Source organism: Numenius arquata, chromosome 20 (genome assembly GCF_964106895.1).
Source record: "Numenius arquata chromosome 20, bNumArq3.hap1.1, whole genome shotgun sequence".
In the NCBI taxonomy this organism is placed as follows: domain Eukaryota; kingdom Metazoa; phylum Chordata; class Aves; order Charadriiformes; family Scolopacidae; genus Numenius; species Numenius arquata.
Genome location: NC_133595.1, coordinates 8,674,289 through 8,700,040, shown reverse-complemented (window position 1 = coordinate 8,700,040; position 25,752 = coordinate 8,674,289). Strand labels below are relative to the sequence as shown.

General features: G+C 58.1%; 1 protein-coding gene across 1 annotated transcript; it reads left to right on the top strand.

Moving 5' to 3' along the window:
* The first annotated feature begins 1,079 nt into the window (after positions 1 to 1,079).
* NPHP4 (nephrocystin 4) lies at positions 1,080 to 24,230 on the top strand. The gene is made up of 28 exons (XM_074161580.1): positions 1,080 to 1,214; positions 2,321 to 2,452; positions 5,063 to 5,235; positions 5,608 to 5,672; positions 5,943 to 6,098; positions 7,429 to 7,565; positions 8,099 to 8,265; positions 8,361 to 8,487; positions 10,416 to 10,598; positions 11,298 to 11,427; positions 13,668 to 13,714; positions 14,280 to 14,491; positions 14,596 to 14,787; positions 15,444 to 15,631; positions 16,232 to 16,392; positions 16,807 to 16,987; positions 17,906 to 18,034; positions 18,217 to 18,419; positions 18,495 to 18,721; positions 19,116 to 19,305; positions 19,452 to 19,535; positions 19,636 to 19,792; positions 20,085 to 20,170; positions 21,080 to 21,165; positions 21,527 to 21,698; positions 22,278 to 22,457; positions 23,276 to 23,419; positions 23,645 to 24,230. Exons 1-28 carry the CDS (start codon positions 1,080 to 1,082, stop codon positions 23,783 to 23,785), a joined length of 4,185 nt encoding a protein of 1,394 aa, XP_074017681.1. The 3' UTR covers positions 23,786 to 24,230.
* The last annotated feature ends 1,522 nt before the right edge of the window (positions 24,231 to 25,752 follow it).

Here is a 25,752-nt window from a genome sequence, read left to right as displayed (position 1 = left end):
CGCTCCGCCGCGGCGCCCTCGTGGGGGGCAGGCCCCGCCCCGCCCGCCGCCCATTGGCCGCGCCGCCCGCCTCTCCCGCCGCATGCAAATGACGGGAGTGAGACTCTCCGCTCCCATTGGCTGAGGCGCCGGCCGGGCCCCGCCCTCGGGCCACGCCCCCCGCGGTGCGGCACCATCGCCCTAGTAACCCGATGCTGAGCCGGGCGCGACCACCCGCGCGGGGGGGAGCGGCCTCCAGCGCCGCCGCCGCTCCCGCCACCGCCGCCGTGCCCCGCACCGCTCTGGAACCGTCCCGCCGTCTTCCCGATCTTGCAGTGCCGGGGCGGGGGTCGCGGGATGGCGGGCAGCGGGGTGGTGAGCGGCGGCGGAGCGGCCGTCCTCCCCCCGGAGCGGCGGGGCGTTGGTGTGGCCCGAGAAGATGGCGTCCGGGCGCGGTGAGTGCGCGGGGGGGTGTTCGGTCCGGGCGGGCGGTGCGGGACCGGGGCTCGGTGCGTGTGTACGCGTGGGTCTCCGTGCACTCGCGCACGTGTACCTATGGGTCTGCGTGCACGTGAGTTTACGGGTCGTGTGTGGGAGGGGCGGCCGGTGGGGCTGGGGGTCCCGGGGGGGTCCGGCCGGCATGGGCGCCGGTGGGGCCGGGGGGCGGCGGGAATAGGCGACCGGTGGGGCCGCTGGTGGGGCTGGGGTTCACCGGGATGGGTGGCCGGTGGGGCTGGCGGTTCCCCGTCCGGGAGGGGCGGCCGGCAGGACGGGGGCTCCGCCGGGACGGGTGGCCGGCGTTGCCGGAGGGGCACCGGGAGGGCTGTCTCGCCATACCCTGGGGTGGCCGGTGGCGGCCCCTCCAGCCGTGCCGTCGGGCTCGGGGTCGCCCCGCCGAGCTGCCCCGCTCCCACGGGACGGCCGGTGGCTCGCTCTGCGGGTCCCGGACCCCCCTTCAGCCGGTTCCCCTCGGGGTCCTCCGTCCCTGCGGCTCCGCCGCCCGGGAGCGTTCCCGCAACCCGCGTCTCCCTCTGTTTGCCAGCCGAGCCCTCGCCCTAGCCCACGCCGGGGGGGGCGGAGGAGACCTTCGGGGGGGCAAGATGAGCGAGTGGGAGAAGGTGTTCGCGCAGAACCTGGCCGTTCCCCCGCACGCCCAGCGCAGACGGACTCGCCCCCCGGGATCCACTGCTTTCCGCTGCGTCCTGAAGCACCTGGAAGGGGCTGCCCTCACCCAGGTACGGGGGACCCGGTCCCGCGGGGGGGAGCCCAGCGGTGCCTTCGTGCTGAGCCCTTGGTTTCTGCCCCACCGCGGCTCCACGGGGCCACTGGGAGCACATAAAGTAGAAAGTTTGCAAAACAAGGTTACTTCTCACAATACTGTGTCCAGCTCTGGAGTCCTCGACACAGGAAGGATGTGGACCTGTTGGAAGGGGCCCAGCGGAGGGCCACGAAAACGATCGGAGGGACGGAGCACCTCCCCTATGAAGAGAGACTGAGAGAGCTGGGGTTGTTCAGCCTGGAGAAGAGAAGGCTCCGGGGAGACCTCCTAGCAGCCTTCCAATATCTGAAGGGAGCCTCCAGGAGAGCCGGAGAGGGACTCTTTGTCAGGAGATGTAGTGACAGGACAAGGGGTAATGGTTTTAAATTGGAAGAGGGGAGATTTAGATTAGATATTAGGAGGAAATTCTTTCCTGTGAGGGTGGTGAAGCACTGGAACAGGTTGCCCAGGGAAGCTGTGGCTGCCCCATCCCTGGAAGTGTTTAAGGCCAGGCTGGATGGGGCTTTGAGCAACCTGGTCTGGTGGGAGGTGTCCCTTCCCAGGGCAGGGGGGTTGGAACTCGATGATCTTTAAGGTCCCTTCCAAGTCTAACTATTCGATGATTCTTTTTGGGGGAACTAACTGTAAATCTCCCAAAACACGTTATCAGAGCTGTGTCTCCATCCCATTCATTTCTATCTGCAAAAATTTAAAAAAAAAAAAATAAAAAAAATAAAAAAAAGAGTGTTCAGTTAACTTGTGATTTAACTTTTGTTAATTTTTAATTTTGGTAAGCGTTTTAAAGTTAAAATCCCCGGATAACGCTTTAAAAGCCTGCTGCCCCTATGTTTTAGAGTTAATATTCAGTTTTCCCACTTTTGCTTTGCTTGTTCAACCAGTGAGGTGCTGCAGCAGCGCACAGAGCTCTACGCCGCCACGTGCCTGATTGGGGCATCAGTTGGAAGACAGGAATTATTTGTCCTCTCTTACTAAAGTGTGTTTTCTGCAGTTTGGGGCCGCTGAGCTGGCGTGTCCCTGAGTGGGCTGGAATGCCGACACCTCCTGTCCTGTTGTGCCTTGCAGGGAGCCGAGTACCAGCTGCGCCTTTCCCTCTTCGATGCCACCTACCACCACTTCTTCGGGAGGACATGGAAGAGCGGCCGGCGAGCTGCCCATGCCACCCCGCTGCGCCCGGCCAGGGCGGCTTTCAACGAGGTAGGGTGCGGGGGGCTGCAGGTGGGCGTCCATGCTGGCGGGGTCAAGCCCAAAAAGGGAGAGTTTTCTAATGCATGAAGGAAAAAGTTGAGTACTGTGTCCAGCTTTGGAGTCCTTGGCACATGAAGGACATGGAGCGGGGCCAGAGGAGGCCACAGAGATGCTGGGAGGGCTGGAGCCCCTCTGCTGTGAGGACAGGCTGAGAGAGTTGGGGCGGTTCAGCCTGGAGAAGAGAAGGCTCTGGGGAGACCTCAGAGCCCCTTCCAGTCTCCAAAGGGGCTCCAGGAAAGCTGGGGAGGGACTCTGGATCAAGGAGGGGGAAGGGTTTCACACTGAAAGGGGAGATTGAGATGAGATGTGGGGAAGAACTTCTTTGCTGTGAGGGTGGTGAGAGCCTGGCCCAGGTTGCCCAGAGAAGCTGTGGCTGCCCCATCCCTGGAGGGGTTCAAGGCCAGGTTGAATGGGGCTTGGAGCAACCTGGTCTGGTGGGAGGTGTCCCTGCCCAGGGCAGGGGGTTGGAACAAGGTTTAAGGTCCCTTCCAACCTGAACCGTTCTATAAAAAGCCATCTTTGCTTGAGGTCAGCCTGGAGCCGCTCTCCTTTGGTGCTGGTTTCTCCATCAGTCTGGTGGAAGCGGAGCTGGGAGGGCTCTGGGAGCCCACCGTCCGCACGCTGTAGCCATGAGCCTTTTAAAGCAGCAAGTCCGAAGCGAACCACGGTCAGTTGGTTTGTCTGTCTGTCTGCCGAGCCTTCTCCGCGGCGGTGTGTTCTCCTGTGTGGAGGCAGGCAGCAGCAGCAAAACCTTTTCCCTCCCGGTGCTTCCTGATCCTTTGCCCAGGATGCACGCTGCCTGATTATTAGCCTTTTGTGCACAGTTTATTGGAATGGGGAGACTGGGGTCTTGGGCTGCCTCCGGGGCCAGGCGACGGCGTGGGAGCCGCCGTGTGCCGGCTGCTGTGTTGGGAGCCGGCAGCAGAGAGCAGTGTTCCTTCACAAGTGGGAAGGAAGGGAAGGAGCAGCCGCCTGCTCTCTGGCACAGCGCTTCTCTTCTTCCTGGGAACTAAACCTGCCCAAAGCCACATTTCCACCCGCTGCTGACACCAGGAAAGCGGGGTGCCCCCTTACTGGGGAGACCCCGCTGCCCCGTAGTTTGGATGGCAGCAGCGATGTCACATTTTGCAATTAAACTTCTGCTTCCACCTCCTCCAGTGTTCTGTGCCATGGGTGAAATGTAGCACTGATTAGAGCCACACTCCTTTATTTATTTAAATGGGCGGCAGTATCTGAGGGGTGCTGATGTGCTCATTTCTTCCACTGACTGCCCCCTGCTATTTTGAAGAGGGACAGAGAAAAAATTATGTCAGTGTGCTGCGGTGAGAAAAACGCGGTGCCGCTCCCCACCTCACCAGATGCCAGCAGGAGCTGCTTTTCCGAGTCCCATCCCTGTGTCTGCTGGCTTCAGGGGTGTTTGGTGTGAGGTTGGGGCAGGAGCTTTGGGGTTCTGGGGAACTGCCAGCCCCTCTGCAGTCCCTGGGTTCCATTGCCTGTCCCTGCAGCCTGTCCTGTGCCCTCATGGGGTCTTGCAGAGGTGACAAGGTGGTCTGTGGGTGTGATGCTACTGGCTGATGCCACAGCTGAGCACTGGGATCTTTAAACTTCGTGATATTCCACAGTTTAGCATTGCAAAGAGTTCAGGAACAGACACAATGGAGGTGTGTAAGGGGAGGGAGGGAGGAAAGGCACCGCTCCTCGTGCCGGAGATGCTGCTCAAAAGCCGCCTTGTGGTGTCACAACCGCTGCCCGCTTGCCTGCCAGCCCCGCCGGGGCAGGGGACGGGGGTCTGCGTGAATGTGGCAGCTCAAGGTGGCCCCGCCAGCAGGATTCATCCGGTATCATCCCTGCAGGGTCTCGGGAGAGGAGCGGGCTCTCACAAAGCGCTGTTAGTTCTCAGGGAGGGAACGACGAGGTTGGGTTGACAAGGGATGTGCTTTAAGGGCTCTCCGTGTCTTTGCAAGGTGAGGCATCAGTTGCAGCCAGCGGTCATTACTGCAACATTTGCAATAAAAGATAATAGAATAGCGATTTATTTCCCTGGGCTGATGTGGTAATGTCTCTCTCCATTATCCCTTCCTGACAGCCTGTGATTACAGTAAACGTTTTCCCTGGGACACTGCGGTAATGAGTTTTTAATAGAAAGATTAACCTGGCTTTAAATCCTGTCCTGGGGAGGTGACCTGTGTCCTGTCCCCTCCTGCCACCTGCAGCAGGAGGGTTTCCAGCTCCTTTGGCTTTCCCAGTGCGGGGCTCCCTGTAGTGCTGTGGGTCAGGGGCACATCGAAGCCCTGCTCCTATGGGCTCTGCAGCCTGCGAGTTACTCTGGGAAATGGCTGTTGGCAATATAAGAAAAAAAAAAAAAGTCAATGGTGTTTGAGATTTAAGGATGTTGAGGTTTTGGGGTGGTGCTGGAGTGGTTTGCCGTGAGCTGTCTGGAAGCTTTAGTGGGTGTTCTGGTTTTGCTCGTGGCTGTTGAAATACAACAGGTACTGCTCTGCCTGCAGCTGCTGCCGCCAGCTCTGAAATACCCTTTTTCTCTCTCCTTTCCCATCCCAGACCGTTTATTTCCACACCTCCTTGAACCACCCCAGCATCTCTGCCGTCGTGGAAGTGGTGGCGATGTCCGGGAAAGGGGACGGGGGCTCTGAGCAGCTCTCCTGCGGCTTTGGACTCATCCCCCTCTTCGGCAGCGGGTCAGAGGCAACGGATGCAGCCACCCAGGACCGAGTGTAGGTCCTCCCCCGTCTGCCATGGGATGGGGCACACCGGGAATTGGGGTGGCAACGTGCACAGCTGCTCTGGGGGGAGAAAGTGTGGTCCTGGGGCTGCAGAAACAAAACTAGTGTTAAAAAATCTGGAATTCCTCACTGCTGGCAAAGCAGCACTGGGTTGGTAGGTGGTGCCTGCCCATTCCCTGAAGGACAGAGCTTTTACTGCGGGTGCAGGGTGGGAAGGTGGTTACTGTTCAGGTACAGAAGGTGGTACACAGGTTACTGGTGGTACAGAAGGTGCTCTTACTGTTGAGCAGAGGTGTTGTGGAAGGTGAAGATGTGCTCGAGAGCGGATTTACTGACCGTGGCGCCTGTACTCTTTGCCTTCAGGCTGAAGCTGTACCATGGGACGCCACGCGCCTTACTGCACCCCCGCTTCCAGGACCCTGTGGAAAGTAAGCAAGGCATTGCATCTCCCCTCTTTCTTGGGGGTCTCTCTTGTCCAAATGAGTGGTGTGTGTGTCTGGTCGATGTGATACGTGGTCCCTGCCCTGGCAGCGCAAAGCAGACGTGCCGGACTGCCAGCTGGGAGAAGCCTGGCCAGGCAAACCCAGGCTTTGCTTTGCTCCCAACACCTGTATTCCTGTGACTTCTTCAAGAGTGGCGTTGCAAAGCTGTCTCCCTCACCATTTTGGTCATTTTGGGGAGTGTTTTCTCTTCTTCAGAGAACAAATACCTGATGGTGATGGAGAAGAGCCACCTGCAGTACACCCTGAAGCCCCATCGGCCCCTGGAGACGATATTTCACCTCCTTCCTGAAAATCTCCTGATGTCGGGGCTGCAGACGATTCCCGGCTTGCTGCCTGCACACAGAGACACCAGTAAGGGTTCCTTCCCCCTTCTTCTTCCTTCCCCCTTCTTCTTCCTTCCCCCTTCTTCTTCCTTCCCCCTTCTTCTTCCTTCCCCCTTCTTCTTCCTTCCCCCTTCTTCTTCCTTCCCCCTTCTTCTTCCTTCCCCCTTCTTCTTCCTTCCCCCTTCTTCTTCCTTCCCCCTTCTTCTTCCTTCCCCCTTCTTCTTCCTTCCCCCTTCTTCTTCCTTCCCCCTTCTTCTTCCTTCCCCCTTCTTCTTCCTTCCCCCTTCTTCTTCCTTCCCCCTTCTTCTTCCTTCCCCCTTCTTCTTCCTTCCCCCTTCTTCTTCCTTCCCCCTTCTTCTTCCTTCCCCCTTCTTCTTCCTTCCCCCTTCTTCTTCCTTCCCCCTTCTTCTTCCTTCCCCCTTCTTCTTCCTTCCCCCTTCTTCTTCCTTCCCCCTTCTTCTTCCTTCCCCCTTCTTCTTCCTTCCCCCTTCTTCTTCCTTCCCCCGCTCTCACTAACGGCAGTGGGTCCCCGCAGTGCTGCCCCTTGGCGTGAGCATCCCCCCCTGCGCAGGCTGTCGGGGCCGCAGCCCTTCGTTCATGGCTCAGCCTGAAAGATGTCAAAATGGCTTTGGTCTGTTCTCCTTCTGTTAATTGCTTTGCTCCTGGGAAGCTGCTTGGGATAAGTGGTGGTTGGTTTAATTACAGTCGTTCAGCGGAGGCTGAGGAGCAGCCCTTGCAGCTTGTTTAAAGTCGTTCCCCTCCGTGGTGGGGCTGGGGATCGCTGGGGGTCTGGCAGGTTTGGGGGGAGGACGAGCTCTCAACTCGATTAATGAGCTCAGCCCTCGTTAATCTTTCCCTGTGGGTGGCAGCCCTGCCCTTTGAGCTGCTGCGATTTAATATTACGCTATCTGAAGATTCAGAGGGTAAAAAGGGCTCTCAGTTCTGCAGCTGAATTATTCTTCAGCTTTCTGCCTGGAAAACCCTGCTGGTAACCGTCCTGGGGGTTGGAACGGGTACTGTGACAGCTGAGCGAGGTCCCCAAAGCGTCCGAGGTGCTGCTGAGACCACTCCTGGGCAGCAGGAGAGGGGGGAGGCAGCACCCTGTGCTGTGGGGCACCTCGGCACGGTGCTGGCTGTGGCTTTGTTAAATAACAATTGCATCCATTGGCACAGGTGTTGGGTGTTTCTGGGTCTCTCCTGGGCATGTACGTGGTGGGGAAGCTGGGGGTCCCACACACGACCGCAACCTCTCCCTGGTGCTGCTTCTGCCTTGGGACCCGCTGTGGGTGCCCCCATGCTCCCAGCAATGTCCCCCCTTGGCCACAGCGTCACCTGTGGCCACCACCATGTCTTTTCAGGTGACTGCTTGCAGAAGCCCCGGCTGATGAAGCCGGTCACCTGCTACCTGGAGGGGCTGTCTGTCCGGCTGTACCCGTCCCTGGAGGAGTTTGAGGAGGAACTCTTGGACTTGCTGAACAGCGATCGCTTGCTGCAGGTACCGCCGGTGCAGGGGAGAGCAGAGGGCACAATCGGAATTGCCGGTGCTTTGGGCGGAGTGGAAATATTCAGATACATAACACTCGTGTATTTATTTTGCTTGGAGTCTCTGATTTTATTTTATTTTTTTTTTTTTCTGAGCAAGCCTTTTGCTTGCTTTACTGCCAGACTAGCCCACAGGTGCTCTGTGTCGGCTTTGTTTTGAACATCCAGCCACTAATAAGTGGAATTTGGGTTTGCCCTGCCCTGGAAAATGCCAAGATAAGATGCGGTGCATATTGAGTATGTGTCTTTAGGAGCAGCCCTGCTGGGTGTGCAGTAAGGACTGCTGGCCACGTCAAGTAGTTGCCAGATTTGTACCAACTCTGCCACAAAGACGAAAGATTTTAATATCCATCAGCTGCGGGGGGGGGCTGGGTCCTGTTTTTTTGAGTTTCCAATGGACAATTCACAGAATCCCGGCTGCGGGGGGCGCGGGGAGGGATGCGGTGCCGCCTGCGATGCCTGCGCTGGAGGATTTGCCTTTCGCAGGCCAACGCCGCGCCGGATGGAGACGAGGTGGTGGTTCGGGAGCGGCGGCTGCATGTCGGTGTCCACAACGGCCTGCGCTTCATCCAGGCGCCGCAGGTGGCCGTGCTGGTGCCGGAGACGGAGGCGGCGCGGGGCGGCTGCCCGGGGGTGCCCAGCTCTGGAGCCAGGTAAGGGGGAGACCCCCCTCCCCAGTGCCAGAGACCCTCCGCTGCTTCCCTCCCGCCTCGGGCGCTGCCACAGCCCTTTCTCCATCCCGGCACAGGGGTGCAGGTCAAGCCCTGGTCCTGAGGAGCCGCATCCACCTGAGCGAAATGGTCCCTCACCCGGCGTTCGGGGTCTGCTTCCAGCTGGAGTATGTCTTCTGCAGCGTGGGGAGAGCCGCCGGGAAGGTAGGGATGTTCCGGAGGGATGCCTTCCTCTGTAACTCCTGTTTCTGTCCCCGTTTCACTGTCCCGCACCCCCAAAATGTGGCAGCTCCTCATCGCGTGGCCGCGCTGCCTGACCAATGGCCCCGTAAAGCGTCCAGGTGCTTTCTGCAGCGCTGCGCGAAACATCCTGCAAATGGGCTTCTTGAATCATTTTAATTACAGGCGGCTACATTTCCCCACCGTGTATACGTATATGGAGGAATGCAGCCTGCAGCGGCCCCGTGGTGCTCTGGCGAGCTACTTTGGAAAACTTCAGCTGTTTTTAATTTCAAAAGGACTTTTCTTCAGAATTTGGCATTTATGCAGAAAAGAAAGTCCTTTTTATTTCTGAAAGCTGAGTTTTTTCTGGGAGTTTGAGCCTGATGTTCTCTGGACCTTAGAGCCAGGAGAAGTCTCCGCATGGACTGGGGAGAGCGCGCTCGCTAGCGCCTACTTATCAGCCATTTCCATGTATTTCAGTTTAACCTTTCCGTGGGTTAAACCCAGCTTAGCGAGCAGTTCCCAACCCTCCTGAGATCCTTTCCATCCCAGCCCTTAGCCCATAGCGACTGAATCGATGTTGACGGCTTCATTAGGAGTCCCTAATGGTCCTGCTAAGATGCTCATTGAAAATGCAGCCGGTGTGCTCTCTCCTTAGAGCAAGGAGAGAGCAAAACTGGGGGGAAAAATGGGTATTTATATAAATTGTGACACGTGTGCTGGGCAAAGGGGATTTGTATCGCTGTTGGAAATTAGGTGTTGGGTTTGACTCCTTAAAAAAAGCTGAAAGCCAAGGACCATCAGAGATTTGGGGCTCCAGACCCAGATCTATGTCTGGCTGTGCTGGGATCACTCCCAGCTCCCTGTGGCGCAGCCCTTGGGCAGAGCAGTTAATCCCAAAGCCGCTTGGAGCTGATCGCCCATCCTCTGTGCCATAATTAGCAGGCTGTGAGGGTGATTGCGGGTGCTGGTAGAGCCCTCTGGGTTTGCTTCTGCACCTCTCCTTCCGTTTAGGAGGGGACTGTGGATGTGCCTGGGTAAGTGGAAGCTTTAATGCTGCCAGGGGTGGGGGGTAAAACCTATATCCCTTAATGCAGCTGCTTGAGTGAGGGGTGACAGCCCCCTGGCTGGGTGCTGCTGTCTTTGCCTCAGCCGACATGCGCTAAAATAAAAGGGATGAAAGCCCTGTTATTTTTTAAAAGCATTATATTGCGCTTAGGTATTATATCAGCATTATATTATGCTGGTGGATAATCTAGAGGTGTAGTCCCTTGTGTAACTTGGAGAAGGGATGAGGAATAATCACCTGGAGCCCGATGAGCTGCAACTGCAGCCTGCGGGAAGGAGAATAATGTCAGTGATGGGCTGGGTAAACGGGATACCTGTGGGAATGATGTCAGTGACAGGCTGGGTAAACGGGATATGTGTAAGAAAACCCCAAGAATGCCTGTGTGGGATGGGTGGTGCGGGGTTTGCGGGGAGAAAGTGGGATTCATACCCGGGTGCAGCCGTGGCTCGTGGTCAGCCTTGGGGAGGGGAACTGTGTAGGAAGGTGCTGGTTCTGCCTGCGATGCTGCTGGCAGAGGGAGAAGCAAACCTGGAAACCGTGCAGGATGGCTCAGTGCTTACTGGGAGGTCTCACGATCCTGGGTCCCCTCCCTGGGCCCGCCGTGTCCGTCTCCATCAGAGAAGCGTTCCTCATGCTCCTCGGAGCCTGCAAAGGGATGGGAGCTGAAAGGTGCGGTCGGTGGGGGGGCGGAAAATGGGCGCAAAAAGAGAAATAAGGTGCTGGAAAGTGGAATGTCAATGGGTTAAAATTGAAGGGGAGTGCCTGTGTCTGTCTGGCTCCCCCGTCCCGGTGGTGAGGTGGGGGTGCCCGGCACTGACCGTGTTCCCCCCGTGTCCCCCAGGCCCTGCCTGGCGGTGCCCGCGGCGAGGCTGCCAACATGCGCTCGGTGCGCTGGGCCCTCTGGAGCCCCGTCCTGGGCAGCAGCGAGGCCGAGGTGGTCCTGCCCCTGCGTGGTGGCCCCTGCCGCAGCCCCTGCCAAGCCCTGCTCTACCGGACCCCACCGAGCGGCAGGAGCTCCCGCCAGGTAAGGACCGTGCTGCAAGTGCGCGGGGGTGATACCGGTGCTCGGATGGGGTTGCTGTTAAGGGGGCTCTTTGCCAAAACAAAGTGCCAGGGGTTAGGGAAGCTCTGCGGATCCATGAGTGAATGAAGAGGAGGGTGACAGCCCCCCATACCCTGCCAGAAAGTACCTGCGCTGATAGATATCGCTCGTGGTGCCCAGCGCTGCTCGACCTCTGCAGATGTGTAGACCCAGCTACCATGAAGCTGGTCAGTGTTAGTTATTGTGATATTTCTGGGAGGCCACCGTGCCCTGAGCTGGTTTGTTCAAGGCACAAGATACAGACCTCGCTCCCAGGTTTTTTGGCAAAAGGAGGTTGGGGCTGGGGCAAAGGAGTCCCGAGGGGGTGGCCAAAATCCGGCCGTGGTGTGAAGCTGGATGGGTTTCTCTCTGCTGCTGGCAGGGGTGGGTGGGTGGGTGTCTGCAGAACTTGCCCAGAGAAATCTTAAACTGGGTGGCGGTGGGTGGAGGTGGCAGGTCGGTGTGTGTGTCTCGGCAAGGACAGAGGTATTTGGTCAGAAATTAAGGTACAGCCCCTTGTTAGCTCTGTCTCTGGCTTGCACCGCTGTTTCTCCGGCTGCAGGGCAAGGGAATCGTCCCTCGGAGCTCTGAGGGAGGCTGCGTGGAGCACGCTGTCTAAAAGGATTTCTTTTCCAATTTCAGGGGAAGCACGTGGAGTCTGGGACTGTCCAATTCCATGTTTCTACTGATTCGGAAGAACATCTTGTAACTGCTGCAGAGATCCTACGTAAAGACAGGGACGAGTCGGAGCAGCCTCCTACGCCGTCGCTGAGTGAGTGTTTTCCAGATCGCTGACATTTAAAATACAGAGTGTGGCACTGGTGTCTGCTCAGGAGAAAAAACACGGCTTCGACGAGTTTCCGTGAGCTGCTTTATGAATTACCGGCGTGAAGCAAGTTTCCGTCGAGTTGAATTCAGCTCTTGCTTCTTAACTTGCAAAATTCCCCTGTGATAGTAGAGCTGAGCCACGTGCAGAATCCCTGGGGGTTTCCAGCACGGCACCAGCCCAATCCCATTTTGGGTCATTCTGATGACTTTTGGCTCCCATTCTCAACACCCAGAGCAGTGGGGTGTCCTGCCAGTTCCTGTCAGTTGGAAGGGACCCTAAAGCCCCCCCAGTGCCACCCCTGCCCTGGGCAGGGACACCTCCCACCAGACCAGGTTGCTCCAAGCCCCCTCCAACCTGGCCTTGAACCCCTCCAGGGATGGGGCAGCCACAGCTTCTCTGGGCAACCTGGGCCAGGCTCTCACCACCCTCACAGCAAAGTTCTTCCCCACATCTCATCTCAATCTCCCCTCCTTCAGTGTCAAACCCTTCCTCCTCGTCCTATCATTCCCCTCCCTGATCCAGAGTCCCTCCCCAGCTTTCCTGGAGCCCCTTTGGGGACTGGAAGGGGCTCAAAGGTCTTTCTGGCTTGTTTGTCTTGTCCCTCTTTCATGATCAGTGGGGAAGAAGCTCCCCTTCCCTCTGCAGCATCGCTCCAGTTCCCATGCTCGTCTCGGTGCGATGCTCCGGGTACCTGACAGTGTTTAAATTCATTTTATGAGCTTACCCAGCTCGTCTGGTGAGTCAGGAGCTGCCAGCCCGGGGGTCGGGGGGATGCCGGGTGTGGTGGACACCCGTTCCCCCAACAGCTCCAGTGCTGCTGTGACTTCCACGAGATGGCAGTGGCACCATGGCTTTGCTGCAGCAAGTCCCTGCTCTCTGCCGGGGAGGAGCCGGGTTTGCTGGTGTACGGGCTTCCGAGCAGAGATATTTGGGGTGGGACGGAGGGGTCTGGCGGTGCTGGGGCTGTGCTGGGTGAGGCTCTGCTCAGCATCGCTGCTGGGACCTTCCTGGAGCTGCCTGAGAGGTTTTCCTGGATGTTCTTCAGCTGTTGGTGGCTGGGGCATTGAGGGGTGGAGGGAGAAGTGAGCGTGTGCTGATGGTGATCTTCCAGTCTGGCGCTGGGCTGATGAGCTCCAGCTTGGGGAGAGCGTCCTGGGGCGCTGGTGGGGTGTCCAGCGAGGGGAGGTGACCCTACAGGGTGATTGTGGGAGATGAACCGGGTGGCATTTCCCTGGCTCCAGGGGTCTGGCAGCACTGGGGGAGCTCGGGAAGTGTCACAGTGGTCCTGGAGCTGTGCTGGGAGGTGAGCAGCCACACGCCAGAGCCAGCCTGCGCCCCGAGCTGCTGAGAGGAGTGTTTGGTTAGCGTTTTGTAGAGCTCCCTTGGAAAACGTGCCACCATCTGGGCCTTTTGGCCAGGGGAGGCCAAGCATCTTCTGTCGGCTCAGCTGCCGGTGGTGCCAGTGGATCTGTCCATCATCTCCTTAGCACCGACCAAAGCCATCCTCACTGAGAGAAAACTATTTTAGACATAAGGGAGCCAGGGTGGTTTCCATTGCACAGCAGTCGGCATGAAATAGCTGGAATATACGTGGCGGTGAAAGCAGAATAAGGTCTCAGCATCACGCGGATGCAGAGATGGAACATCTGTGCCCCTGGTCTGCTCCGAAGGACCCGGGGCTCAGCGAGCTCAGCTGTGCCGGCGCGCGAGCCGAGCAGCCAAATATAAACACCATCGAGCTCGTACCGTTTCGGGGCACGAGCGCATGAACAGATGAAGGGAGTGACAAGAAATAACGGAGGAGCGACGAAAACCTTAAGTATCCTAAAACTTTCACGTCTCATTAAGCATCCCACTTAGGCAGCGCCGTGTGGCCGCAGGGGAACCATGGCACTGGCTGGGGGATGGAGGGGCTGCCTTTTACGGCAGAGTTAGCCTGATTCCCGGGAAAATAATGGATGCATCTGGAGATGTGCTACATTTCTTCCCCCCCCGCCACCCCCAGACAACAGTCTTATTGGGAAAATAAGCCAAATAAGCGGTTGAGAGATGGTAAGGCACCTTGAAAAGCTGGTCCTACCCCCAAAAGTAAAAGGGCCAGTGGGAGGTTGGAGGGGGGTCGGTGGCAGGGTCTGGGGGTGACGGTGGCTCTGGTAGAACATCTCTCCTGTCCCTCTCCACAGGTCCGTCGGCCCCGCTGCGGATGGCAGCCTCCCCGCGGGGACCGGGGGTAAGTGCTGTGGATGCGGGTGGTGGGTGGGCAGTGGCATTCCTGGGGGATGGATCCCAGTCCCCTACTCTGCTGGTTTTTCCAGCTCCTGCAGCCGAGAGGCACCGAGCATCCTCAAATCCACCTCCCCCTGGGCAGCAACATGGATCCTGCCTATAACGTGCTGGGCAAGATTCCCTGAGCAATTTTAACACCCCGAATGTATTTGTAAGGGCAGTTCTGGTTTTTGACAGCCCAGATTTGCTGGGTACTGTTGTCCCTGGTACGTGCTGACAGTGATGCATGGCTTCTTCATGCAGAGCTACTGGGATTTAAGGAGAGCTATGAATACAGAGATCCCTCTTTATGCTTTTTTATGTCTTGATGCAGGGATCGATGCACACAAATATTTTTGATGAAATAAAATGCTTCATAAGACCGCATTAAGCGGTTTGGATCTTCCTGCTGTATTTTCTCATCCCTCCCTTTACCAGGGAAAGTGCAGCAGTGAAATAGGAGGCAGAGGTGTGAACCCATGGGGTTCCTCGGGGGGCTGCGGGGGCTCACACTCGCTGCTCTCCCCCAGCTATCGGTGTCCCAGCTGTCGGTCCCACCGTGGGGCAGGGGCCAGTCCCCGGTGCTGCGTGGCCACAGCCCTCGGCAGGACGGGGGGATCACTCATCTGGAGGCCACCCTGGGCTCGCCGGACCCAGAGCCCTGCGCCGACGACCAGCTGCGGGCGCTGCCCTTCGCCCCGCTGCAGGTGCCCATCGCCGCCGTGGGGCTGCAGGCAGGCAGGTGATGCTCGGCTGCCCTTCCCCGGGCTCCCGCATCCTCATTGCCGGGCCCGACGGGGTCCCGTGCGGCCCCTTCCGCAGGGCTCACCCCCTTTTCTCCATCAGTTCCCGCACGCAGCTCTCCCGCGCCTCCCTGGCACGCCTGCACGCCGCCGGCTTCCCAGAGATCCTGGACCACAACCAGGAGCCGGTGGAAATCTCGGAGCCGATGGACCCAGCCACTTTCAGCCTGCGGCTGGAGGAGGCCGACCCTCTGCAAGGCAACGAGATAATCCTGCAGTTCCTGGCTTTTGGCAGGTGGGATGGCAGCTCTTTGTGGTGCCTTCTGCAGGCAGATCCCGGGGGCTTCCTGGGGGGAAGGGGGTCCTTTCCTGAAATCCCCTCCACCCTGCTTCCCTGCTTTATCAGGAGAAGTCCTGGCAAAGGTGCTGCTTCTTCCAGTGCCTGCCGTGGAGGCAGAGCCCCAGAGGGTTTTACAATGATGCTTTTGTCCCTTCTGGGCACCCTTAAATCATATTCTGATTTTTTTTTGTTGTTTCCATTAGCCACGATGCAATGTAAAAGCTGGTTAATGCAGGGTTTCTCCATAAATGCATATGGAGTTGAGAAAGTTGGCACCTGTGGGGGTGGCTTTGGCTGGATGAGGCCCCACTTGTGTTTTTTTTCCCCGTGGATGGCAGCGTGCGAAGGTAGAACGCTGCCTTTGCTGGGCTCCTCCGTTGCAGCATATGGTGGGAGACAGCTGGAATTATGAAGTTTTTTGGAAAGCCAAGGCAAACCATATGCCTGCTGTCTTCAGAAAAGTCCAAATACTTGTGATGCTGCCGATCTTCTCTTGTTCTTCTGCCTCTCGGTGCGTGCCAAGCGCACGAGGAGCTCATGAAGGGGAGGCAATGCCGTGCCACGAGCCAACCCTAACCTCTCTCTCTCTCTCTCTCTCTCCCTCCCTCAAGGGATGCCCGGGATGGCGCGGAGGGGATGTGGCCGAGGACCATCTTCCTCACCTTCCAGTTCTACCGATTCCCGCCGGTCACCACGCCGCGGCTGCAGCTGGTCAGCACGGACGGGGGCCCGGCAGTCAGGGGGGGTGTGCCAGCGCAGCTCCTTGTCCGGGTGAACAAGGATGGGACCCTCAGCACTGGTAAGCTCTGATTTTGGCATCCTTGTGTGGCTGTTCTCTTCCATCAGTCAGATTTGGGCTTATCTCTGGGCTGAGGAACAGGCCCTAATAGCAAACATCCTCTAGTTTGTGTGGCATAATATGAAAAACATTCAAAACGTCCAACGTTTGAAGTAAAACACCAGTAAGTGTTGGTGGCATGATTTGCACGTCGATGCTATCAGCTCCTGCTGCAGCTAAAAGTGCCTTTGAAGAGAAAAGCAACACGTGGGAGTGCAGCCCCCGGGGTGAGGGGCTCTGACCCTCCTTGTTGGGTGCTTTTCACTGTTTCTTTCTGTGCCTTATTAAATTCTGGTCCCAAGGGGCACCAGCACTTGTGGTTGATGAAGCTCCTTCTCCTTGTGGAGCTGTTAATGGAAATGAGAGGGGGGGAATCTGTACAGACCCAGTGTTTCTGAGGGAGGCTGCCAGTTCTGGGGGACCTCGACCTTACTAATTGACTGATGGGTTCGTTAAGTGGAGGAGGAGCCTCCGAGCAGGCAGGCTTCTCCAGAGCAGAAGTGTCCCTGTCCCGGTGTCAGCAGAAGCTCCATTTCCATGAGGATGCCGTGTGTCTCGCAGGACCACCGGGCTTGGAGCTGAGGTACCTGGTGGATCCCGCTTTCCTGCGGGCCGGGGAGCAGCGCTGGTTTGTGCGGTACCTGGCAGAGCACAGCCTCCAGATCGACGTCTGGGACGGGGACTCCCTGCTCCTTATTGGGTCCGCTGCCCTCAAGCTGGAGGTATTGGTTAAATTGAAGGTCTTTCCCCTTAACCCCTCGGGACTGGTAAGGATGGGGACCCCCAGCTTGACATGCAGGGGTGTCAGGAGGAGCCTGACTGTCCCCCCGGTCCCGTGTTGGGATGCTGTTGCGTTGCCCTCGCGTCTTTAGTAATTGTGTTGCCGTCAGCCCCTCTGCGCAGCCGAGCCCGATCTCAGCCTGACAAGCCCCTAATCGCGGGATTTGTCATCTCCTCCTCAAAAGTGATGGCAAAACCTTAACTTCCTTCCACTTCCCTGGAACTCCTGCAGTATTCTAGGGCTAAACCCCCCAAACCCAGGACATCCAGAGAGATCCTTTCCCAGACCCCTTAACCCCCCAGACCAGACTCCCTGGTAACTTGTTACCCCTCACCTGTCCTTGCCTTGTCCCCAGTCCCTGCTGCGCCAGGGCCGGGCGGCCATCAGGACCCACCACAAGCTGGAGGTGGCCACCACCGAGTACGAGCCGGAGGTGACGGTGATGGGCCGGGAGGCACTGCGGCACGGCGCCCTGCAGCCCCTCGGCGTCCGCGTGGCCGTGAGGGGCCATCTCCACCTCTGCCTGGCCAACGTCGGTAAGAGCTGCTGCTCTCGGTGCCGGCAGTGCGGGGCCAGTGCCATGGGGTTTGGTGCTAGCGAATGGCATGGGGCTGAACCCGAAAGAAAACCACGCTTGTGAGAACATTATTCTCCCCAGAACCTGGCGGGTGCTTCTATATATATATTTAATTTCCCATCCTACAAATGTGCGGTGACTCCAGGTTTTAAAATCTTATCTTCAGAAGAAAGATTAGCTCCATTATAAGATATCTTAAATTGTCGCTTCCGTTCTTTGCCTGCAAAGGGACGATAAGCTCCTGGGAAGGAGAATCGGAGACTCACAACCCCGGGAGAGGTTTAACCCAAACCCTGCGAAAGGGGAGAGGGAGGAAGCGGGGACGCTGCACCAGGACAACACCCGCCCTTTCGTTGTCATCTTTCTCCCCATCCTCTTTTTTTTTTTTTTTTTTTTTTAAATTTCAAAATACTGTGGTTAAAAGCAGTATTGAAAAGCTTGGTGCCCCTGCCCGAGGGATGGGGATGGGATTTCTAGGCTGAGGAAATCGCGGTGGGTTTGTGACCTCGTCGGGTGCTCTGGGCACGGCCGCTGTGGGAGCAGGGAGACGCGGTGGCATGTGGCTGTGCCGGTGGCAGCACCGCAGCCCGGGGAAATGAAGCGAAATGAAAACCAGAGCTGGTTAGGGGCTTGGTGGTGAATTGGTTGGGATGGCACCATGCTTTTGATGCTGCTCAGTCTCTGTGGTGGGTGGCTGTACGGTGGCAACTGCAACGGGCTCTGGAGGGAGCGCTGCAGGGCTCGCAGAGCATCGGTACCAACCAGATACTTACTCTTTTAAATTGTCTGTAAAGAGCTGCAGTGGGGATAAAAATTCGCAGTAGAGTTTATAAAGATGAGAACCAGTTTCTGCTCGCCCTGTCTCCGCTCCTGGCAGGTCATCTATGTGAGGAGACCCCGGCACAGCCGCCGTCCCCGCTGCTGTCCCGCTCCCGCCTCGTCCCTGTGCCGGATGGTCCCGGCAGCATCCTGGCCGGCAGCCGGCTCTCCATCAGCGCCGCCGGTGGTGAGTCCTGCTGGGCTGGGGCTTGGCCCGTCTGTCTGCCTGGGTTCTGTGCCAGTGTCTGCCACCACGGTGCCAGCCCCATGCCCCCAGCTGTGGGGTCGCTGCCCCTTCCCGGCCCCGCGGCATCATGGTGGCTGCGGCAATGGGGGTGCCCTCCCAGTGCCACGGTGCTGTCCCAACAGGCAGGCGGGTGTCACGGGCCCGGAGGCTGGCCGAGGTGGATGGTGAGCTGGCAGCTGCGCTGTGTGGCCGCCGGCCAGAGGTGAGGCTGGTCCCCCCGGCCATCCCCAGCGAGGCCACGGCCGCACGACGGCGCAAGCTGCGGCGCATGGCACTGGTGCGGCAGCAAGAGGATACCAGCGGTGGGAGGACACCCCAGGCCTCGGTGAGGAGATGGGCGCAGGGGGCTGGGGACACCACGGTGACTCTGGCTTATGGTCCCCTCCCTCCCTCCTGGCAGGGCTGGCAGGAGCAGCGTGCCCGGCACGTGCGGGACCTGCAGATCATCGACGCCTACCGGGAGCACGTCAAGGGCGAGAGCATCTCCCGGATGCTCAGCCAGGCCATCACCGCCACCCGCACCGTCCACGCTGTGCTGGGCACCGCCGAGTTCTTTGAGTTCACCCTGAAGAACCCCTACGGCGTCCAGCACACTGTGACCATTGAGGTTGACCACCCCGAGCTCAGGTGGGGTCTCCCTTGTGTGTGTAGGGGGCCTAGAGGAGAGATGGGGAGGGACTCTTGACCAGGGAGGGGAGTGACAGGACGAGGGGTAATGGTTTTAAACTGAAAGAGGGGGAATTTAGGTTAGATATTAGGAAGAACTTCTTTGCTGTGAGGGTGGTGAGAGCCTGGCCCAGGTTGCCCGGAGAAGCTGTGGCTGCCCCATCCCTGGAGGGGTTCAAGGCCAGGTTGGAGGGGGCTTGGAGCAACCTGGTCTGGTGGGAGGTGTCCCTGCCCAGGGCAGGGAGGGGACTGGGGGGGCTTTAAGGTCCCTTCCAACCAGAATGATTCTGTGATGGTGGGGTGGTACCAGTTCCTAACCAGTCCTCACTAGCATCTCTACTGCTCGCTCCCCCAGCGTCATACTGGACCCGAGGGAGTGGCGTCACTTCAAGGAGCTGACCAAGAGCGTTACACCGGTGGAGGAGGAGATGTTCCACCTCCGCGATGACCTCAGGCCTCAGGTCTACCTGCGACCCAACGAGACCATCCGCATCCCCTTCAAATACCAGACTTTCTCTGCGGACCCCGCCGTTGTCACAGCTCAGGTACGTGCGGGCCCCTGTTCTGAGCTGTTCCCAGTGGGAAGCGTTTCCCTCGGCTCTTTGTCTACGTAGGGCAGGGTGGTATGGCCATGGGGAACGCAGCCGTAGCCGTGCTGCATCCCGAGGCAACCTGCTCTTGCCCCCTGCAGGGCCCGGCTGGGCTGGGCACCGGTGCCGACACGGTTGCCAGCTCCTTGGGGAAGAGCGGGGCCAGGCAGACAAAGCACATCCAGGTGAGGAACCTGGGTGAAAACACCTCCTGAGGGGCTGCGTGGGAGGAGAAACATCACTCCTGCAAAACTCTGTCCCTCTCCTGCCATCTCCCCGGGACAGGTCTCCTTCCAGGTGAGCGGGGGGAAGCCCATCGCACTCCTGCGGGTGAAGGTGGAGCCGCAGCCCCACGTGGTGGACCAGACCTTCCGCTTCTACCACCCCGAGCTCACCTTCCTGAAGAAGACCATTCGGCTGCCCCCCTGGCACACCCTCCCTGGTGAGCCCGTGGCTCTTCCTTGGCATCTGCGGTTCATAGGGGGCTTCATGGAGGTACAGCAGCATCCAGAGAGCACATCTCTGCCTCCTCACCCTCTTGCAGCCTTGGGCTCTGCATTTGCTCTTCATCTGCCCCCCTGCATTAATTTTATACCTAATTCCCTGCGCCAGTAGTCCCGTGTAGTTTGCTGGTAGCCCAGCATTGGGGTCTGCAGCTGTGTGGGGTGCAGGGTAGGAAGCACAAACCGAGAAAATGCTGGATGGGGTTTGATCTTGGTGTCTCTCCTCTGCAGGCGCGCCAGTGGGGATGCCGGGGGGGGAGCCTGAGATGTTTGTTCGCTGCAGCGACCCTGACATCATCTGCGAAACCAAAAATATGGTACTGGTTATGCTTCGGCGTCCGTCTGTCCTTTGTGCCCTTCTGCTGTGGGGTGTTTCTGTGGGCAGGGAAATGCCTCGCATCCACGAAGCATCCCCATTTATCAGCCCGTGGCAGCGAAACACGGGCAGGGGTGAGGCTGGAATTGCCCTTTATTCCCAATTAAAAGGAGCTGCATTGGTTTTTTGCGGCTGGAGCTGAATGTTGCACCTTACCGCATCGTGCAGCAGCCTGTACCCGCTTGTTCTTCTCAGCAAACACCAGATGATTAAGATGCTGGGGAAAAACAGCCTTTTGTTGGGTGTGGGATAGACCTTCCCCGCTGCTGGGGGGGTGTGGGGGGGGGATGGCGTGTCCCCTGAGCCCTCAGCAGAGCATCTCTGCTGGGCGATGCTGGGGATGGGCCAGGCTGAGGTGGGCTTTGGGCTGAGCCAAGCCCTGGCTCCGTCCCTCCCCGAGCCCAGCTCTTGCTCTGCGATGCCCAGCCCGGGGTTTCCTGGGCTTGTTCGGCAGCTGGGGCGGGTAGAAAGGGAAAAATTAAACGTGGGCACGTATGTGCAGATGGTGACGAAGGGTAGTTGCTAATTGCCATTGCAGGAACGTGTTAGTATGGTAATTGGATTACGGCTTGTTAGAAAACTTGGGGAAAATTTGCCAAAATTTGATTACAGATGCAGACCTGGAATGCGATAGTCATTTGTATCCTCTTTTGTAATTAAAAATACTGGAAGAGCTCAGCCAAGCTGTATAATAACTTAATAACATAGTTTAACTAGATGCTGAAAGCATCTGCTTTTATAAGTGGGTTGGTGGCGGGTTTTTCCATTGATGGGAAGCAAACCCTGGAGTGCTCATTAGCTGGTTTGATGGAGGTTAACTGTTGGAATGATGCTTTGGTTTCTGGCGCAGGGGCCCGGGGAGCCGCAGGACATCTTCTTAAAAGTTGCCGGAGGACCAAGCCCGCAGATCAAAAAGTTCTTTGTGGCTATTTATACGTAAGTAGTGGGACCGCAAAAAAGGGAGAAGCACTAACCCTGGGGGTGTGGTGGGGCAGGAGGGGACCCTGTGCTACCCTTTTCTTCCTTCCAGCTTCCTGAGCGTCACTGGGCAGTGGAAAGCTGGGCAGGAGGCTTCCCAAAATGTTCCCAGCTCAGGGTTTTACATCGCTCTATTTTTACATCACTTTATTTTCCTCTAAATAATCCCTGGCCAGAGCATCTCTGGTGCACAAGCTAATGCCTTCCGAGCTGGCCGGGCTCTCCCTGCGCCATGCGATGCTGTGGGAATGGGTGAGATGGAAGTGGGCTCCTTGGAAGGTGCCGTGGGTGACTCCTGTCCGTCCGTCTGTCCGTGCAGGGACGCCTGGCTGGCAGCGCCCGTCCAGATCTGGCAGTTCTACCTGCACTCGCTGCAGCGCCTGGATGTCAGTTGCACGGCTGGGCAGCTCGCCCGCCTCTCCCTGCTGCTGCGGGGCACCCCGGCCCCCCGCAGGGTGCAGGTCTTCACCTCCCACCCCCAGGAGCTGCAGGTAAACCCCCCCCTCCCCAGGGTGGGCGTGGGGCTGCCCAGGGCACTCACACTGTGGCCGGCGCAGGGAGAGCCCCTCCGGAAAGGGGAAGGCAGCCCACTCGGAATTATGAACAATTTACTGCCATAAAGTGTTTGCGATAATTATCTTTTGATTAGAGCTGTCATGTGTAGGATCATCGGCACCAAACCCCGGAGGGCAAATTATCTGTGTTAATGAGACCATCTGAAGACTTAACAATTTCTTTAGAATTCGTTTGGCCGTAATTGCGAGCGTGAATAATAAAAGGCACAAAAACCTCCATCGCTGGCCCCTAAACAAAAAGCAAAGATCTCCGCCGGGGAAGCCTGTGCGGGGAGGGAGTCCCTGGGCTGGGGGGAGCTGGGTGTCCCCGGGCAGCTCTGACCCTTCCCGACACGAAGCCGGTCCCGGTGTATTCGTGTGGGTGGGATTCAGGGGTGGTGGCAGAGCTGTGCGGGTTTTTAAGAGCAATGGGGTCAGTTTATGCTTCACGCTGGACGTGGAGGGGGTGCCATGGGCACCGCAGGCAGCTGCAGCTCCCGCTGTTGTTTTCTGCAGGTGGATCCGGACGGCGCCTTCCTTCTGCCCCCCAACGGCCTCCAGGACCTGTATGTGGGCGTGCGGCCCCGGCGGGCTGGCAGCAGGTTCATCTACCTCAACCTGGTGGACGTGGAGTCCCACCAGCTGGTGTCCTCCTGGCTGCTCTGCCTGTCCTGCAGGCAGCCCCTCATCTCCAAGGTATGGCGGCTCTCGGGCCAGGAAATCACGGTGACGGACTGATGGTCACGCTCCGGCCAGTAACCCAGGGCTGTCTCCTGCTTTGTCCTTTCCTTTTATCTATGGGGTACTCTCGCCACCCTGAGCACACATCTGGCCCTTGGGGCTCGAATGATCTTGCTGAAGACCAGGGTGAAGTGTCTTTGAGGCTGTTTTGAAGGCAGTCCCATGCTGGGGAGCGCCAACTGAAGTATTCTCGGTTGTGAAATTAAAGCTCCGGCACGCTGCTTTCCATTAGCACAGCGCTGGCGGAGGGCTTGCCTCAAAGACAGAAAATTACATTTCCTGGCTCATGCGTCCCTTTTGAAAATGTTTTCCCAAAACCCCTGGTACTGAGGGAAGTTCGGATCGGTGTTTAAACCGATGCCCCAGTGTCCTGCCGGGTGCCAGCCCACCTCCCAGTGCTCTGTGTGTGTGTGGGGGGGGTGTTATCTGAGCAACCCTCCCGGCTCTCCCTGTGGATGTCCGTTAAATAGCTGGAGAATGAGCTGGCCGGTCCCAGCTGCTCCCCTGGCCCTTTGTTGTTCGGGCTCGTAATTACTTCTGTGCAGGAGGCAGTGCCAGCAGCAGCGCGAGGAGGATGGTTTATCTGCTGGCAGAGATCAAATGTAAGGTGTGGAAGGAGGGGACGGAGGGCAACGTGTCCCCCAAAACGTCCCCTGTGGTGCATCCGTGCAGGAGGCAATTCTCCGTAGTGTGTTTGGGGGAGAACCCGTTGTTCCCTCTGTCCCCCGGCTCTGTCTGTGCCACCTCCGCCATGGCTTGTCCTCCACCCGCAGGCGTTTGAGATCTCGCTGCCGGCGGGAGGCGGGAGAGGCTGCAACAAGCGCATCACCTACACCAACCCCTACCCCTCGCCCCGGCTCTACTTCTTGTGCACCAACCGCCCCGACCTCCTGCAGTTCAAGGAGGATTCCTTTGAGGTATGTCCTCCTGCTGCCGGGACCCCCTTGTGGGACCCCTGCCCTCGTCCAGCTGGACCACGCGATGGGCAGAGTGATGCTCAGTGGATGGAGGGCACAGAGCCGTGCTCGGTGGTGGAAGCAGGACATGCTGCTGCATCAGGACCATGCTTTCTGGGAAGGGTGGGCACGTGGAGGGGTCCGTGCCATGTCCTGCCACTTCTCCTCCCACCCCTTCTCGCGCAGGTGGCCGGCGGGGAGGTGTACACCATCGGCTTGCGGTTCGCCCCGAGCCAGAGCGTGGGTGAGGAGGAGATCCTGATTCACATCAATGACCACGAGGACAAGAACGAGGAAACCTTCTGCGTGAAGGTCCTCTACCAGTGAGGGAGGCTGCCCGTCCCAGCAGAGCAGCAGGTCCTGCGCTGCCTGGCAGCCCCTCACACCTCTGAATTTTCTCTGAATCCTCCTAACACCTTGTTTACAGGCGGGGGGTCATGAGCTTGGTCCCCTCGTGGTCACCTCGCCGATCCCGGAGGTCTTGCTGGCTGCCGGGATCCCCGGGCATTGCCGTGAGAACCAGTGGTGCCACACAGCTCCGGCTGCTCAAATTGGGGAGGGTGAATGTGTTTGCTGCTTTATTTTTGTTACTATATTTTGGACACGTTGGAATCTTTTTTTAACTTAAAAAGTTTGCAGATTTGATTCTGCGGAATATTTTTAAAGTATTTTATATTCTGCACTGAGTTTTGCACACACTGAAGCAGTTTTGTGGGATTTTTAATACTTTTTACTCATCCTTGATCAATTAAACTCGCTGTGCGGAACGGGCAGAGTGTGGCCACGTTTTCTTCCGTGGGAGGTGGAAACCCTTGGCGTCCCCGTCCTGCGGAGGTGAGTGCTGGGCTTGCCCAGGTTGCCATCAGCCCCATGGTGGGGGGCACCGGCGCTCCCCTGTGTCACCCTCAATCACCTGGAGCATCCCTGGGGCTGGTGTGGGAGCAGGGACTGGAGGGGAATGACGGGAAAATAAAGTGTGGGCTGACGCCTCTGGGGCGAAGGGATGATGGCCCCCTCTCCCTGCGTTTATAATCTTGTTCGTTGGGTACTAAAAAGCTCCCCCTGTTCTTGCTGGTGGCCGGGGGCTCCCAGCCCCTCACCGTGCCCCTCTGCCCCAGTGGGCAGAGCCCCGAGGGGCAGCCCACCCCCCCTCCCCAGGGACCCCGAGCGCCCCGTCGCTTCTCTTCACGGCTCGGAGGCTGGTGAAATTAGTAGCCCCGCTGAAGTCGTGTGCCGAGTTCCTCTGCCTGATCGGAAACGACAGCTAATATTTTAAAAATGATTATGCTGTCTGCAGCACAGAGAGGCCCCGAAGTCGGGTTATTAAAGTAGATTAGCTGAATAATTTTCATTACGTTTTCATGCAACGATATTTCTTGCGGCTTATGAATGAGCTGGTGCCGTTCCCGGGGCTGTGGAGGCAGCTCGAGCGCCAGGCTTTCGCAGCCGCCGGTAAATGATGTGTCCGTGGGCAGGGGATGCCGATGCAGGGACTGGAGCCGAGCTGGCGGCTCGGTGGCCGCTCTGCCATTGAATGTGACCGTCCCCTGCAGCCCCCCGCCCTCGCTCACCAATAACCATAAGGCTTGAGTGATGCACTTGGGCAGTGGCAGGGTGGGCAGGGTGGCAAGACCATGGAGAAAAGTTGAAGGCGACTTCTCCATTGGAGTCCTGGCTCCTTCAGGAGGGACCTGGACACCCACGGCAACTCCGTTGTTGTGCTGCTGGTGGCCAGCAGGAAGGGCTGGTAAATCAAGCCTCTGGTAGCACTGGTTTAAGAAACCAAAGTGAGAATTTGTCACTTCTTAATGGTGTAAGGGCATGTGGGAAAAGGCTCTGCGGAGCCCCGTGTCCCTGCTATGATGGAGATGATCTGAGCTCTCTGCCGCAGTGATGCCAAGAAGGTGTAATGAGGTGGCTGGATTAATTACACGTGTGCCAGTATTTAGCTGCAGAGTTTAAGGGGAGTGTGGGAAACGGGGAGCCAGTTGGCAGCTTGGGGGTTCCCTTCTCCCCAGGTGTGAGCCACGATGCCTTCTCCAGCCTGAAATTCCTTTCCTACGGCTCTTTGCAGAGCTTTAACATGCCCTGCTGGTGTCTGTTAGTTTGATTTCACTGGATTAACTTTAATTAAACCACGGTGGTGAATCTGAGTGGGTTTGTTGGTGGGGTGGAGGGGGGCAGCCCCATGGGCAGGGGGCGAGACCCCCTCCTGCCAGAGAGCAAAGAGCCTCTGCAGGGGTGCAGAGCCCGGCAGAAATGGGGCTGTGGCCGTGCCCGTCGCTGCTCAGCGT